Genomic DNA, 18,711 nt, shown 5'->3' with positions numbered 1-18,711 from the left:
TGAAAAAAAAAATATTAAAAATTCAAGTTTTTGAAATTCTAACACAGGTGAAACAGTATAATATGTGATCTGTACTTTCTAATTTACCATTCAAGATGAGTTTGCACAACACCGCAGATATAGACAAACGGGACTTGCAAATTTTTGCACAAGCCACTTTTGCTTCTTCCCTATTATATCTATCTGCACCACTTTACAGAAAAGGGGGAGAGGCTTAAAATAGGGTGCTCTCCTCTTTCCTCAATCCATCCCTGCCTCTACTTGATTGACAGTCGGGTGGGAACCAAGCCTTGTTTCCATATCTCACATCCACGACGCAGCACAAGATTTAAAAACAGGGCTCGGCTTACAGCTGACTGTCAATCAAGCAGGGACAGGGAGGGCGTTCCAGCCCTCAGCACTTCAGGGGCTTTGGAATACCTCTTTGAGAATGAAAGCATGTTTCTACAATATGGAAGCACGGACAGATATATAGAGGGTGCCATGTATCTCCCTACCCTAACAGCTATCTAACAGTGTCAGCAGTTTGGAATGTGAATTGCAGCTCACAGATTCTCTTTTCACACAACTTATGTCAATAATTTGTGTAAGTTATGCCAAAAATCTACTCCTACTCATATCTAGATTGAGTACTACACCCCCAAAGTATTCAAAATGACAATCAGTAAGTGTTTTAACCCTTTAGGTGTTTCACAGGAATAGCAGCAAAGTGAAGGAGAAAATTCACAATCTTTATTTTTTACACTCGCATGTTCTTGTAAACCCAATTTTTGAATTTTTACAAGGGGTAAAAGGAGAAAATGTATACTTATATTTGTAGCCCAATTTCTCTCGAGTAAGCACATACCTCATATGTCTATGTAAAGTGTTCGGCGGGCGCAGTAGAGGGCTCAGAAGCGAAGGAGTGACAAGGGGATTTTGGAGAGTACGTTTTTCAGAAATGGTTTTTGGGGGGCATGTTGCATTTAGGAAGCCCCTATGGTGCCAGAACAGCAAAAATAACCCACATGGCATACCATTTTGGAAACTAGACCCCTTGGGGAACGTAGCAAGGAATAAAGTGAGCCTTAATACCCCACAGGTGTTTCACGACTTTTGCATATGTAAAAAAAATAATTTTTTTTTTCACTAAAATGTGTGTTTCCCCCCAAATTTCACATTTTTGCAAGGGTTAATAGCAGAAAATACCCCCCAAAATTTGTAACCCCATCTCTTCTGAGTATGGAGGCACCCCATAAGTTGGCATGAAGTGCATTACGGGCGAACTACAATGCTCCGAAGAGAAGGAGTGATATTTGACTTTTTGAGAATACATTTTGCTCGGGGGGGCATGTCGCATTTAGGAAGCCCCTATGGTGCCAGAACAGCAAAAAAAAAAACACATGGCATACCATTTTGGAAACTAGACCCCTTGAGGAACGTAACAAGGAATAAAGTGAGCCTTAATACCCCACACGGGTTTCACGACTTTTGCATATGTAAAAAAATATATATATTTTTTTAACTAAAATGAGTGTTTCCCCCCAAATTTCACATTTTTGCAAGGGTTAATAGCAGAAAATACCCCCCAAAATTTGTAACCCCATCTCTTCTGAGTATGGAGGTACCCCATAAGTGGACCTGAAGTGCACTACGGGAAAACTACAATGCTCAGAAGAGGAGGAGCACCATTGAGCTTTTGGAAAGAGAATTCGTTTGGAATGGTAGTCAGGGGCCATGTGCATTTACAAAGCCCCCCGTGGTGCCAGAACAGTGGACCCCCCCACATGTGACCTCATCTTGGAAACTACACCCCTCACAGAATTTAATAAGTGGTGCAGTGAGCATTTACACCCCACTGGCATTTGACAGATCTTTGGAACAGTGGGCTGTGCAAATGGAAAATTACCTTTTTCATTTTCACGGATCACTGTTCCAAAAATCTGTCAGACACCTGTGGGGCGTAAATGTTCACTGCGCCCCTTATTACATTACATGAGGGGTGTAGTTTCCAAAATGGGGTCACATATGGGGGGGGTCCATTGTTCTGGTACCGTGGGGGCTTTGTAAACACAAGTGGCCTTCAATTCCGGACAAATTTTCTCTTCAAAATCCCAATGGCGCTCCTTCTCTTCTGAGCATTATAGTGCACCCATAGAGCACTGTACATCCACATATGGGGTATGCGCTTACTCAGAAGAAATTGGGTTACAAATTTTGGGGGCTTTTTTTTATTTTCCCTTGTGAAAATGAAAAATTTAGGGTGACACCAGCATTTTAGTGAAAATTTTTATTTTTTTTCATTTTCCCATCCATCTTTAATGATAATTCTGTCAAACACCTGTGGGGTGTTCAGGCTCACTATACCCCTTGTTACGTTCCGTGAGGGGTGTCGTTTCCAAAATGGGGTCACATGTCTGTATTTATTGTTTTGTGTTTATGTCAGAACCACTGTAAAATCAGCCACCCCTGTGCAAATCACCAATTTAGGCCTCAAATGTACATGGTGCGCTCTCACTCCTGAGCCTTGTTGTGCGTCCGCAGAGCATTTTAAGCCCACATATGGGGTATCTCCGTACTTAGGAGAAATTGCGTTACAAATTTTGGGGGTCTTTTTTTCCTTTTACCTCCCGTGAAAATAAAAAGTAAAGGACAACACCAGCATGTTAGTGTAAAAAAAAATTTTTTTTACACTAACAGGCTGGTGTAGACCCCAACTTTTCTTTTTCATAAGGGGTAAAATAAAAAAAAAGCCCCCAAAATTAGTAACGCAATTTCTCCCGAGTACGGAGATACCCCATATGTGGCACTAAACTGTTTCCTTGAAATACGACAGGGCTCCGAAGTGAGAGAGCGCCATGCGCATTTGAGGACTAAATTAGGGATTGCACAGGGGTGGACATAGGGGTATTCTGCGCCAGTGATTCCCAAACAGGGTGCCTCCAGCTGTTGCTAAACTCCCAGCATGCCTGGACAGTCAGTGGCTGTCCGGAAATGCTGGGAGTTGTTGTTTTGCAACAGCTGGAGGTTCTGTTTTGGAAACACTGCCGTACAATACGTTTTTTATTTTTTATTAGGGGGACAGTGTAAGGGGGTGTATATGTTGTGTTTTACTCTTTATTATGTGTTAGTGTAGTGTAGTGTTTTTAGGGTACATTCACACTGGCGGGTTTACAGTGAATTTACCGCTAGGAGTTTGCGCTGTGGTGAAAAATTTGCCACAGCCCAAACTTGAAGCAGAAAACTTACTGTAAACCCGCCAGTGTGAATGTACCCTGTACGTTCACATGGGGGGGCAAACCTCCAGCTGTTTCAAAACTACAACTCCCAGCATGTACTGACAGACCGTGCATGCTGGGAGTTGTACTTTTGCAACAGCTGGAGGCACACTGGTTGGAAAACCTTCAGTTAGGTTCTGTTACCTAACTCAGTATTTTCCAACCAGTGTGCCTCCAGCTGTTGCAAAACTTCAACTCCCTGCATGTACTGATCGCCGAAAGGCATGCTGGGAGATGTAGTTGTGCAACAGCTGGAGGGATCGCAACTACAACTCCCAGCATGCAGAGACAGCTGTTTGGTGTTTAGGCTTGCTGGGAGTTGCAGTTTTGCAACATCTGTAGAGCTATAGTTTAGAGACCACTGCATAGTGGTCTCCAAACTGTGGACCTCCAGATGTTGCAAAACTACAACTCCCAGCATGCCCAGACAGCAAACTGCTGTCTGGGCATGCTGGGAGCTGTAGTTTTGCAAGATCTGCAGGTGCACAGTATAGAGATCACTTTGCAGTGGTCTCAAACTGTAGACCTCCAGCTGTTGCAAAACTGCAACTCCCAGCAAGCCTAAACAGCTCTCTGGGCATGCTGGGAGTTGTAGTTTTGCAACATCTGGAGGGTTACAGTTTAGAGACCACTATAGTGGTCTCAGACTGTAGCCCCCCAGATGTTGCTAAGTAACTCGCCGGCTTCCGTTGGATCCAGGGAGCTGCGTCGCGGTCCTCTTCTTCCGCCGATCGTTGCCAGCTGCCGCCGCTGATCGTCGCCGCTGCCGTCGCCGATGGGTAAGTGGATCTTCAGCGCCGGTCCCTGTCGGTTTCCACGTCCTGCCCCGCCTATTGTGGGAGGGCAGGACGGGGAAACCTAAAGTAAACCCCTCCGCCCCTGATCTGCTATTGGTGGTCGCGTCTAGACCACCAATAGCAGAGATAGTGAAGGAGGAGGAAATCGGAAGCTGAGATCGCGCTGTTGCAGAAAAGGTTCAAGGATACTGGTAGTGTGAATAGAATAAAAGAAATTAAGACTTCTACCAGTATCCTTGAACCTTTTCTGCAACAGCGCGATCTCAGCTTCCGATTTCCTCCTCCTTCACTGTCTCTTACACGCCGGTGGATCCAGCGTGGGAAGCCGCAGCAGTTGTTACATTAAGCCCACATCAGCGTTGTGCCTGGAATATGCACAACCCGACCAGGTGAGTGCGTTCCCCACTCACCCACATAATCCTACTTGGTCTGGAAGATCGCACACAGAAGCGCTCTGTTGTCTTTTGTCTAATAGCAGAGATAGGAGGGGTGGCAACCCTGCCACCTCACTCCTATCGCTACAGGGGGATCGTGGGTGTCTAGGACACCCGCGATCCCCCTTCTATTCTGGGTCACCGGGTCACCATAGACCCGTATGACCCGGAATCGGCGCAAATTGCAAGTGTGAATTCACTTGCGATTTGCGCCGATCGCCGACATGGGGGGGTCTATTGACCCCCCTGGGCATTTGCGTGGGGTGCCTGCTGATAGATATCAGCAGTCCCCCCGGCGCGATCCCCGCCCGACGCGCGGCGGGGACCGTAATTCCCACGGGCGTACAGGTACGCCCTTGGTCCTTAAGTACCAGGGAGCAAAGGCATACCTGTACGCCCTTGGTCCTTAAGGGGTTAAGGACCAGGCCATTTTACACCTTAAGGACCAGAGCGTTTTTTGCAAATCTGACCACGTTCACTTTAAACTTTAATAACGCTGGAATGCTTTTAGTTATCATTCTGATTCCGAGATTGTTTTTTCGTGACATATTCTACTTTAACTTAGTGGTAAAATTTTATGGTAACTTGCATTCTTTCTTGGTGAAAAATCCTCAAATTTGATAAAAAAAATGAACATTTTGCATTTTTCTAACTTTGAAGCTCTCTGCTTGTAAGGAAAATGGATATTCAAAATATATTTTTTTTGGGTTCACGTATACAATATGTTTACTTTATGTTTGCATCATAAAATTATGAGTTTTTACTTTTGGAAGACACCATAGGGCTTCAAAGTTCAGCAGCAATTTTTAAATTTTTCAAAAATTTTCAAACTCACCATTTTTCAGGGACCAGTTCAGTTTTGAAGTGGATTTGAAGGGTCTTCATATTAGAAATACCCCATAAAAGACCCCATTATAAAAACTACACCCCCCAAAGTATTAAAAATGACATTCAGTAAGTGTATTAACCCTTTAGGTGTTTCACAGGAATAGCAGCAAAGTGAAGGAGAAAATTCAAAATCTTCATTTTTTACACTCGCATGTTCTTGTAGACCCAATTTTTTTATTTTTGTAAGGGGTAAAAAGGAGAAAATTTTTACTTGTATTTGTAGCCCAATTTCTCTCGAGTAAGCACATACCTCATATGTCTATGTAAAGTCTTTGGCGGGCGCAGTAGAGGGCTCAGAAGGGAAGGAGCGAAAATGATTTTTGGGGGGCATGTCACCTTTATGGTGCCAGGACAGCAAAAAAAAAAAAAAAACACATGGCATACCATTTTGGAAACTAGACCCCTCAGGGAACGTAACAAGGGGTAAAGTGAACCTTAATATCCCACAGGTGATTCACGACTTTTGCATATATTAAAAAAAAAAAAAAAATTTTTTACCTAAAATGCTTGGTTTCACAAAAATTTTACATTTTTAAAAAGGGTAATAGCAGAAAATACCCCCCAAAATTTGAAGCCCAATTTCTCCTGATAAAGAAAACACCCCATATGGGGGTGAAAATTGCTCTGCTGGCGCACTACAGGTCTCAGAAGAGAAGGAGTCACATTTGGCTTTTTCAAAGCAAATTTTGCTCTGGGGGCATGCCGCATTTAGGAAGCCCCTATGGTGCCAGAACAGCAAAAAAAAAAAAAAAAACACATGGCATACCATTTTGGAAACTAGACCCCCTCGGGGAACGTAACAAGGGGTAATGTGAACCTAAATACCCTACAGGTTTTTCACAACTTTGTATATGTAAAAAAAAAGTGTTTTGTTTTTTTTACCTAAAATGCTTGTTTTCCCAAAAATTTTACATTTTTAAAAAGGGTATTAGCAGAAAATACCCCCCAAAATTTGTAACACAATTTCTCCCGAGTACGGCGATACCCCATATGTTACCCTAAACTGTTGCCTTGAAATACGACAGGGCTCCAAAGTGAGAGCGCCATGCGCATTTGAGGCCTAAATTAGGGACTTGCATAGGGGTGGACATAGGGGTATTCTATGCCAGTGATTCCCAAACAGGGTGCCTCCAGCTGTTGATCTATCTGGCAATACTGGGAGTTGTAGTTTTGCAATTGCTGGAGGCTCCATTTTGGAAACAGTGGCGTACCAGACGTTTTTTATTTTTATTGGGGAGGGGGGCTGTGTAGGGGTATGTGTATATGTAGTGTTTTTTACTTTTTATTTTATTTTGTGTTAGTGTAGTGTTTTTCGGGTACAGTCGCACGGGCGGGGGTTCACAGTAGTTTCTCGCTGGAAGTTTGAGCTGTGGCAGAAAATTTGCCGCAGCTCAAACTTGCAGCCGGATACTTACTGTAATCCTCCGCTCATGTGAGTGTACCCTGTACATTCACATTGGGGGGGGGGGGGGGAAACATCCAGCTGTTGCAAAACTACAACTCCCAGCATGTACGGTCTATCAGTGCATGCTGGGAGTTGTAGTTTTGCAACAGCTGGAGGCACACTGGTTATGAAACACCGAGTTTGGTAACAAACTCAGTGTTTTGCAACCAGTGTGCCTTCAGCTGTTGCAAAAGCTACAACCCCCAGCATGTACGGACAGCGGAAGGGCATGCTAGGTCTTGTAGTTATGCAACAGCTGGAGGCATACTACTTTGGCTGAGGATTGTAGTTATACAACAGCTGGAGACACACTGGTTTGCTACTTAACTCAGTGTGCCTTCAGCTGTTGCAAAACTACAACTCTCAGCACTCACCGACAGCCAACGGGCATGCTGGGAGTTGTAGTTATGCAACCAGCAGATGCACCACTACAATTCCCAGCATGCACTTTAGCTGATTGTGCAAGCTGGGAGTTGTAGTTATACAACAGCTGAAGGTACACTTTTCCATAGAAAAAATGTGCCTCCAGCTGTTGCAAAACTATAAGTCCCAGCATGCCCATAAGGGAATGCTGGGAGTTGTGGTGGTCTGCCTCCTGCTGTTGCATAACTACAGCTCCCAGCATGCCCTTTTTGCATGCTGGGAGCTGTTGCTAAGCAACAGCAGGAGGCTGTCACTCACCTCCTACTGCTGCTGCTGCTCCACGCTGCAGGTCAGTCCCTCGCCGCCGCCGTCGCTCCTGGGGCCCCGATCCCAACAGGGACGCCGGGGATCGGGGTCCCCAGCACCCGGGGTGCACGTCCCGCACCCGCTCACGTCCTCCGGAAGAGGGGCGGAGCGGGTTGCGGGAGTGACACCCGCAGCAGGCGCCCTGATTGGTCGGCCGGGAAACTGGCCGACGAATCAGAGCGATCGTGAGGTGGCACCAGTGCTACCTCACTCCTGCTGGCTATGGCTGTTCGGGGCCGTCTCTGACGGCCCCGATCAGCCAATAATTCCGGGTCACCGGGTCACTGGAGACCCGATTGACCCGGAATCCACCGCAGAACGCTGGACTGAATTGTCATCATGACCCCCCTGGGCGATATGCCCTGATGCCTGCTGAACGATTTTAGCAGGCATCGGGCACCGGCTCCGCTCCAGATGGCTGCGGGGGGCCGGTAAAACACATGACGTTCTCATACGTCATGTGTCCTTAAGGACTCGGAAATGGAGACGTATGAGAACGTCATGTGTCCTTAAGGGATTAATGTGAATGACGTTGGTATGCATCTTATGAGTTAGGTAGAGAAAATATCAATTTTTGGGATTTGTCTAATTATATAGATTAAGACAACCGCATCCAAACCAATGTCTTTCACAAGCCAACAGCTGCAAACAGTCTGCTACATTGGCAAACTGTCCGACTGAAAATATTGTGTACGTGGCACAGTGTGGTTGTTTGAAAGTGTATGTGGGTAGGACAACCCAAGAATTCAGAAGGAGGATTTCTAAGCAGCCTAGTACTATTTGAACAAATAGGGATACACCTCTCAAAAGACACATGAGATGTTCATAAACAACAGATGTTCCATATCAAGCTCTGAGGAGTCTACCAAAAAACTTGGGGCCCACGGACGGGTAATATCGAACAATCCTAAGTGCAAAAATAATCCGGAGTCCTTTGGATTTAAATGAGGGATAATTGTCCTCTACTTTTCTCTAAAACTTTACTAATAGTTAAATTAAACGAATATGATTCCCAGTTTTTTACATTTGTATAGCAATTACGTGTTCCCTTATGTCGGTGTCCAACCATCTGCTATATTCGTTATATACTGCATTGTTATACATTTAAAGGATTTAGGGGACATGCATTTTTTTGTGTGTCATGGCTTATGGGGTATTTATGGAGTATTTGGCATTTGGGGACGGTACTGTAATTTTTGGATAGTTGGGTCTATAGAATTTTATTCTAATGTGATCCAAACTGGCAGTTTAATTTTTGTTCATTTGGGAGTATTTTTAGAATAGATAGGGTTAAAGGAGTACTGCGGTGCAGGAAAACATATCCCCTATCAAGAGGATAGAAGTTAACTGTCCGAACCAGGGGGTCTGACCACTGGGACCCCCCCCCCCCACGGGATCTCCTGCACTGCACCCCTGCTCTCCCCAAGAACAGAGTGTGTCGACCCCCGCATGAAGCTCTCTCATAGAGATACAATGAGGGGGCGCATCGACAAACGCTTCATGCAGGGGTCGACATTCCCTATTCCTAAGAAGAGCTGGGGTGCCATGTAGGAGATCATTGGGGGCCCCAGAGGGTTGAGACCCCAACCCTCCACACACAAAAAACACTGCAGATCTGTTTCATGTGACCGTACCCTTAAAGGGGAAATTGTGCAGTTCCAGTCTTGTTTTTGGATACTTTGACACAATAGGTGTAAAGCAGGGGTCTCAAACTGTGGCCCTCCAGTTGTTGCAAAACTTCAACTCTCAGCATGCCTGGACAGCCATTGGCTGTCCGGGCATGCTGGGAGTTGAAATTTTGCAACATCTGGAGGGCCACAGTTTGAGACCACTGGTGTAAAGAAAACATGGAAGAGTTGCATATAACAACCAATCAGCTTTAACTTATTAGTGACCTCATTGGTTGTCATAACTTTCTTAAAAATAAATGTTTTATTAAAGGGGTATTCTAGTATTTTTTTTTTTTTTTATTTGACTATGCTACAGAGGCTGTAAAGTTAGTGTAGTTCATAATATAGTGTCTGTACCTGTGTGTGACGGTTTTCTCACAATTCTTCTGTGATTTTCACCCCAATATTTATTTTTACCAGCATACAAAATGACTGTTGTCTCAGATTTTTCCCAGGTTGCAATGTGGCCGAGACCTGACTCACTAGTCAGCTGATGACAGGGAGCCTGTCTGCTTCAATGGGTGGAGGGATCGCTTGGTGGGAGAGAGATCAATCTGCATTTAATGCAACAGCTGTAGGCACCCTGATTGAAAACCACAGGTCTTTTGAATGGATGCAGCTCATTTATGTTTCAATGGCTAATGTGTGAGGGAGGAAAATGAAATTATGGAATTTGTAGGCAAAAAAGAAAAACTCAAACGGGAAATACCAGTTCACAAAAAGCTAGCCATAGTGTTATGGCAATCTTATGACATAGCCGTTTAACCCCAAGACAAGCGCAGATCCTTCCTAAGCATGTCCATTACTGTTTGCCAGGTATGTACTAAAATCACCTTATGGTGGATAACCCCTTTAAATTCCGGTGTTCTTGCTACAAATAGACAAATAGTTAAATCCAGTGGTCTGCAATGGGCTGAATCAAAGATAACCACCTAGATGCTGTGGTCAAAAGTGACTGCAGCATCTAAGCGGTTATATAAAACCAGTGAAATCAGTTTTTACCAGCATAAAATATTTTGTAATTGATATTTTATTCATACCCGGAAAAGAGTGTAGCGGTAAATGTGGAAAGGTGTGGTGGCCACTACAGACGAGTATGCCATCATAAACTCCAACCTTTTGCTTCCCATCACATTCTGTCACAACATCCCACTGGCCTGAGGTGGCAAAGTCAGGACACTTCTTGATGGTGCATACCTTTGTCTGGGGAAAAAAAAACGTAAGAATTTTTCTGGCTTATAGCAACATAATATAATTTATTGCAGTTTGTGCCAGTTTAGCGGTATTATAAAACAGCAGCATGTTTCTGGCCAAGGTATTAAATGACAAGGTTGTAATGAGAAAGAAATCACACTGCCAAAAACAGATTGTAAAAAATTGTTGTGTTTTTTTTTTTTTTTGCAGGAATTTGCACACACAGTTGTAGTGTTTAAATATATATTTTGGAATAGTTAAAGGGGTACTCCAGTGGAAAACATTTTTTTTTTAATTAACTGGTGCCAGAAAGTCAAACAGATTGGTAAATGACTTCTATTTAAAAATCTTTACCCTTCACGTACTTTTTAGCAGTTGTATGCTACAGAGGAAATTATTTTCTTTTTTAATTTCTTTTTTGTCTTGTCCACAGTGCTCTCTGCTGACACCTCTGTCTGTGTCAGGAACTGTCCAGAGCAGCATAGGTTTGCAATGGGGATTTTCTCCTGCTCTGGCCAATTCCTGATACGGGCATCAGGTGTCAGCAGAGAGCACTGTGGACAAGACAAAAAAGAAATTAAAAAAGAAAAGAATTTCCTCTGTAGCAAATAGCTGCTAAAAGGTACTGGGAGGAATAAGTTATTTACAAATCTGTTTAACTTTCTGGCACCAGTTGATTTAAAAAAACACTTTTTCCACCGGAGTACCCCTTTAAGAATTGGAGTATTTAAGTTATCACCTATAGTGAGGCAGACTGGCGGCTCTGCTTAGTTATCCAGGTGATGCTCACAAATGTAAATATACAGTATGTGACATAAGTGAGTCCACCCCTCACATTATATATACAGTATCTCCCATAAGTGAGTCCACCCCTCACATTATACACAGTATCTCCCATAAGTGAGTCCACCCCTCACATTATATATACAGTATCTCCCATAAGTGACTCAGCCCCCCACATTATATATAGTATCCCCCATAAGTGAGTCCACCCCTCACATTATATATACAGTATCTCCCATAAGTGAGTCCCCCCCTCACATTATATATACAGTATCTCCCATAAGTGACTCCACTCCTCACATTATCTACAGTATCTCCCATAAGTGAGTCCACCCCTCACATTATATATACAGTATATCCCATAAGTGAGTCCACCCCTCACATTATATACAGTATCTCCCATAAGTGAGTCCACCCCTCACAATATATATACAGTATCTCCCATAAGTGAGTCCACCCCTCACATTATATACAGTATCCCCCATAAGTGAGTCCACCCCTCACATTATATATACAGTATCTCCCATAAGTGAGTCCACCCCTCACATTATATATTCAGTATCTCCCATAAGTGAGTCCACCCCTCACATTATCTACAGTATCTCCCATAAGTGAGTCCACCCCTCACATTATATACAGTATCTCCCATAAGTGAGTCCATCCCTCACATTATCTACAGTATCTCCCATAAATGAGTCCACTCCTCACATTATATATACAGTATCTCCCATAAGTGAGTCCACCCCTCACATTATATATACAGTATATCCCATAAGTGACTCCACCCCTCACATTATATACGGTATCTCCCATAAGTGACTCCACCCCTCACATTATATATACAGTATATTCCATAAGTGACTCCACCCCTCACATTATATACAGTATCTCCCATAAGTGAGTCCACCCCTCACATTATACAGTATCTCCTATAAGTGACTCCACCCCTCACATTATATATACAGTATCTCCAATAAGTGAGTCCACCCCTCACATTATATATTCAGTATCTCCCATAAGTGAGTCCACCCCTCACATTATATATACAGTATCTCCCATAAGTGAGTCCACCCCTCACATTATGTATACAGTATCTCCCATAAGTGAGTCCACCCCTCACATTATATATACAGTATCTCCCATAAGTGACTCCACCCCTCACATTATATATACAGTATCTCCCATAAGTGACTCCACCCCCCACATTATATATAGTATCCCCCATAAGTGAGTCCACCCCTCACATTATATATACAGTATCTCCCATAAGTGAGTCCCCCCCTCACATTATATATACAGTATCTCCCATAAGTGAGTCCACCCCTCACATTATATATACAGTATCCCCCATAAGCGAGTCCACCCCTCACATTATATATACAGTATCTCCCATAAGTGACTCCACTCCTCACATTATCTACAGTATCTCCCATAAGTGAGTCCACCCCTCACATTATATATACAGTATATCCCATAAGTGAGTCCACCCCTCACATTATATACAGTATCTCCCATAAGTGAGTCCACCCCTCACAATATATATACAGTATCTCCCATAAGTGAGTCCACCCCTCACATTATATACAGTATCCCCCATAAGTGAGTCCACCCCTCACATTATATATACAGTATCTCCCATAAGTGAGTCCACCCCTCACATTATCTACAGTATCTCCCATAAGTGAGTCCACCCCTCACATTATATACAGTATCTCCCATAAGTGAGTCCACCCCTCACATTATATATACAGTATCTCCCATAAGTGAGTCCACCCCTCACATTATCTACAGTATCTCCCATAAATGAGTCCACTCCTCACATTATATATACAGTATCTCCCATAAGTGAGTCCACCCCTCACATTATATATACAGTATATCCCATAAGTGACTCCACCCCTCACATTATATACGGTATCTCCCATAAGTGACTCCACCCCTCACATTATATATACAGTATATTCCATAAGTGACTCCACCCCTCACATTATATACAGTATCTCCCATAAGTGAGTCCACCCCTCACATTATATACACAGTATCTCCTATAAGTGACTCCACCCCTCACATTATATATACAGTATCTCCCATAAGTGAGTCCACCCCTCACATTATATATTCAGTATCTCCCATAAGTGAGTCCACCCCTCACATTATATATACAGTATCTCCCATAAGTGAGTCCACCCCTCACATTATGTATACAGTATCTCCCATAAGTGAGTCCACCCCTCACATTATATATACAGTATCTCCCATAAGTGACTCCACCCCTCACATTATATATACAGTATCTCCCATAAGTGAGTCCACCCCTCACATTATATATACAGTATCTCCCATAAGTGAGTCCACCCCTCACATTATCTACAGTATCTCCCATAAGTGAGTCCACCCCTCACATTATATACAGTATCTCCCATAAGTGAGTCCACCCCTCACATTATATACAGTATCTCCCATAAGTGAGTCCACCCCTCACATTATATACAGTATCTCCCATAAGTGAGTCCACCCCTCACATTATCTACAGTATCTCCCATAAGTGAGTCCACCCCTCACATTATATATACAGTATATCCCATAAGTGAGTACTCCTCACAATATATACAATATCTCACATAAGTGAGTCCACCCCTCACATTATATACAGTATCTGCCATAAGTGAGTCCACCCCTCACAATATATATACAGTATCTCCCATAAGTGAGTCCACCCCTCACATTATATACAGTATCCCCCATAAGTGAGTCCACCCCTCACATTATCTACAGTATCTCCCATAAATGAGTCCACTCCTCACATTGTACATACAGTATCTGCCATAAGTGAGTCCACTCCTCACATTATATATACAGTATCTCCCATAAGTGAGTCCACCCCTCACATTATATACAGTATCTCCCATAAGTGACTCCACTCCTCACATTATATCTACAGTATCTCCCATAAGTGAGTCCACCCCTCACATTATCTACAGTATCTCCCATAAGTGAGTCCACCCCTCACATTATATATACAGTATATCCCATAAGTAAGTACTCCTCACAATATATACAATATCTCACATAAGTGAGTCCACCCCTCACATTATATACAGTATCTCTCATAAGTGACTCCACCCCTCACATTATATATACAGTATCTCCCATAAGTGAGTCCACCCCTCACATTATATACAGTATCTCTCATAAGTGACTCCACCCCTCACATTATATATACAGTATCTCCCATAAGTGAGTCCACCCCTCACATTATATATACAGTATCTCCCATAAGTGACTCCACCCCTCACATTATCTACAGTATCTCCCATAAGTGACTCCACCCCTCACATTATCTACAGTATTTCCCATAAGTGACTCCACCCCTCACATTATCTACAGTATCTCCCATAAGTGATTCCACCCCTCACATTATATATACAGTATATCCCATAAGTGAGTACTCCTCACATTATATACAATATCTCACATAAGTGAGTCCACCCCTCACATTATGTCGTTTTTCCCATAAGTGAGTCCACCCCTAACATTTTTGTAAATATTTGATTTTATATTTTCATGTGACAACACTGAAGAAATGACTCTCTGCCACAATGTAAAGATTGAGTGCACAGCTTGTGCAACAGTGTTTAATGCTGTGTCCACTCAATTCAACAAACAATCATTAATATCTAAACCTTGCCAACAAAAATAAGTACTCCCCTTAGTGGAAATGTCCAAATTGGGCCCCAAGTTTAAATATTTTATATGGCCACCATTATTTTCCAGCACTGCTGAAGCCTCTTGGGCATATAGCCATACAGCTATTTTTTCCAAACTCCCCTATGCACATGCAGGCTCGAGGAGGTGGACATTATCTTCTGCTGGACACTTTTAACTGGGATCGGGCATGTTCAAATTAATCCTTCCTTGGGTGGACCCTTTCTTCCATCCAACATCTACAGTTTGGATAGATTCAGGACACCACATTAGATGGTAAGCCCATCCTACAAAATTGGAGAGTTTGTCCAACATGTTTATGGCCACCTTACAGTGGGGATCAAAAGTTTGGGCACCCCAGCTAAAATTTTTTATTAATGTGCATAAAGAAGCCAAGGAAAGAGGGAAAAATCTCCAAAAGGCATCAAATTACAGATTAGACATTCTTATAATATGTCAACAAAAGTTAGATTTTATTTCCATCATTTACACTTTCAAAATAACAGGAAACAAAAAAATGGCGTCTACAAAAGTTTGGGCACCCTGCAGAATTTATAGCATGCACTGCCTCCTTTGCAAAGCTGAGACCTGCCAGTGTCATGGATTGTTCTCAATCATCATCTGGGAAGACCAGGTCATGTCAATCTCAAAGGTTTTAAATGGCCAGACTCATCTAACCTTGCCCCAACAATCAGCACCATGGGTTCTTCTAAGCAGTTGTCTAGAAATCTGAAACTGAAAATAGTTGACACTCACAAAGCTGGAGAAGGCTATAAGAAGATAGCAAAACATTTTCAGATGTCAATATCCTCTGTTCAGAATGTAATTAAGAAATGGCAGTCATCAGGAACAGTGGAAGTTAAAGCAAGATCTGGAAGACCAAGAAAAATATCAGACTGAACAGCTCGCAGAATCGCGAGAAAAACAATTCAAAACCAATCTTTGACTGCACAATCTCTCCAGAAAGATCTGGCAGACACTGGAGTTGTGGTAAACTATTCCACTATAAAGAGATACTTGTACAAATATGGTCTTCATGGAAGAGTCATCAGAAGAAAACCTCTTCTACGTCCTCACCACAAAAATCTGCAAATGATCATATAGACAAGCCTGATGCATTTTGGAAACAAGTTCTATGGACCGATGAAGTTAAAATGGAACATTTTGGCTGGAATGAGCAAAGGTACCTTTGGAGAAGAAGGGGAACAGAATTTAATGAAAAGAAACTCTGTCGAACTGTTAAGCATGGGGGTGGATCCATCATGCTTTGGGTTGTATTGCAGCCAGTGGCACAGGAAACATCTTACGAGTAGAAGAAAAAATGGATTCAATAAAAATTATAGCAAATTTTGGATGCTAACTTGATGCCATCTGTGAAAAAGCTGAAGTTAAAGAGAAGATGACTTCTACAAATGTTACTTTCATAAAAAAAAAACTTTTGATCCTCATTAAACACACCTCGAAATCCACGGGGGATTACATCAAGAGGCGTAAACTGAAGGTTTTGCCATGGCCTTCACAATCTCCTGACCTCAACATAATTGAAAATCTATGGATAGACCTTAAAAGAGCAGTGCGTGACAGGCAGCCCAGAAATCTCAAAGAACTGGAAGACTTTTGTAAGGAAGAATGAGCAAAATACCTCAAGCAAGAATTGAAAGACTCTTGGCTGGCTACAAAAAGCGTTTACAAGCTGTGATACTTGCCAAAGGGGGCTGTACAAGATATTAACTCTGCAGGGTGCCCAAACTTTTGCAGACACCATTTTTTTGTTTTCTGTTATTTGGAAAATGTAAATGATGGAAATTAAATCTAACTTTTGTTGACATATTATAAGAATGTCTAATCTGTAATTTGATACCTTTTGGAGATTTTTCCATCTTTCCTTGACTTCTTTATGCACATTAATACAAATTTTTACCTGGGGTGCCCAAACTTTTGATCCCCACTGTAAAACATTTAGGGAGAGATTTATCAAAACCTGTCCAGAGGAAAAGTTGCCCAGTTGCCCCTAGCAACCAATCAATTGTTAAAATGAAAGTAACAAGCTGATTGGTTACTATTGGCAACTGGGTGACTTTTCCTTCGGACAGGTTTTGATAAATCTCCCCCATTGTATTCCAAAAGTAGCTTGGTTACTCAAGTGGAACAAATATAAGTACTTCATATATTCAATAAAATTGAATTCAAATAAAAATACAAGTGAAGGGAATTACCTTGAATTGTATGTATTTCAGAAGGTTGAAATGCTCTGCATACATTCGGAAGTAGTGCATAATTTTGGAATTGTGCATGTAGTTTGGGTAGTCATCTGGAATGGGATAATCACTGAAGCACATCATTTCCTTGGAGGTGTTTATGATAACAGACTTGTAGATGCTGGCTCTAGAGTCTTCTGGGTTTTCCTAAAGAAATAAAATGTTTTCAGTCGGTGATAAAGTGTCATTTAAAGCGTTAGTCTCCCTTCGCTCTGGCCACAGGATATGTTAAAATTTGCCGGTCATTCTTGTAGCCTATGAATTGCACCCAGAATCATGTATTCAGATGGATTCCCGGAAGTCTCGAACAATTCTTGGGCTACGAGATTGACTGGGAAATTTAAATGTATCCGGCCGCCCGAACAGGAAACAAAAGCAGAGTTAATTTCTTCCCAAAACAGCACTACTCCTGTCTGCAGGTTGTGTATGGTATTAGAACTTGGCTCCATTCACATCAATCTAACGTAGCTGCAAAACCACACCCAACCTGAGGACAAATGTGGAGCAGTTTTTTGAAGATATTATCTCAGAAATCAGTAGTTTTTCTGAAGCTAAACAACCCCTTTAAGGCTAAGTTTCCACTTGGTTTTTTTTCTGGCAGTTTTTGGAAATCTGCCACTGCAGTTTTTGAGCCAAAGCCAGAAATGTATTCAAAAGGAATAGAACATATAAAGGAAGGACTTACACTTCTCCCTTATGGATCCACTTCTGATTTTGGCTCAAAAACTGCCAGAAAAAAAAACCAAGTGGAAACTTAACCTAATACCACAAGAGAAATGTCAACATTACATTTTTGGAAAAAAATCCTTCAGTTTTTGGGACAATTTCTCATTCAGTTGTGTAATATATCATACCTAGAAAGATAAGACATGTTTGAGTAAAGACAAATTTTTTGGTACCTAGTATGTAAAAAAATTCCAGAACCGATCCAAAACTGCACTGTTTGAACACAGCGTTTATGATTCTCTTACCTTGAACCTCCATAAGCCTCCAATATCATCAGAGCTTTCAAAGCAGGTGGGCTCCAAATCTTCATCTAGACAGCATTTTATTGCTGTCAGACCACTGGAACCTGCTCCAATGATGCAAATTTTCTGCACCATGACTTCAGGTGTTAATTTTCACTAAAACAAGTGAAAGATATGAATAATACAGATAAACAAAAGCAAAAAAATTGTTCTTTGAAGCTCTTCGTATACTACTGCTCGCCTCTTTCTAGCTCTGGAGATTAAGCAAAAACAAACTGAACCAGGGCGCAGTCCAAAGCTGCATTTATATGATCCAGGTGGAAATGTGCCATGTATGCGCAGTGTGATTAGGGAGATATTTGATTTGTTTAAAGGAGAAATAATATTTCTAGTTTTACCACTGTCATGACTACAGAGAACATGTCAGCATGACTATAGAGAACTTTTCCAAAGTTCGGCTGGGCAGGCTCACCCATTTTTTTTTTTTAAAGTTTGGTTCACAGCAAACAAGTGGACTGATGCATGTTGCAGTTGCAAGCGGACGGCAGGCAGTGGTGAACTGGTGGGAGTTGTAGTATCCCGCA

The 18,711-nt window shown here is 42.3% G+C and overlaps 1 protein-coding gene across 1 annotated transcript in view; it reads right to left on the bottom strand.

Annotated features, from left to right (window-relative positions):
- Positions 1-18,377, bottom strand: part of LOC130277393 (flavin-containing monooxygenase 5-like) — a gene marked incomplete in the record, with an annotated part of 50,337 nt that extends 31,960 nt beyond the window's left edge. The window contains 3 exon segments of the mRNA XM_056528048.1: positions 10,260-10,422; positions 17,118-17,306; positions 18,131-18,377. Coding sequence (XP_056384023.1) covers positions 10,260-10,422; positions 17,118-17,306; positions 18,131-18,262 — 484 coding nt within the window.
- Positions 18,378-18,711: the final 334 nt, after the last annotated feature.

Source organism: Hyla sarda, chromosome 6 (assembly GCF_029499605.1).
Source record: "Hyla sarda isolate aHylSar1 chromosome 6, aHylSar1.hap1, whole genome shotgun sequence".
NCBI classification, from domain to species: Eukaryota; Metazoa; Chordata; class Amphibia; order Anura; family Hylidae; genus Hyla; species Hyla sarda.
This window is presented reverse-complemented; position numbering and strand designations above follow the sequence as displayed.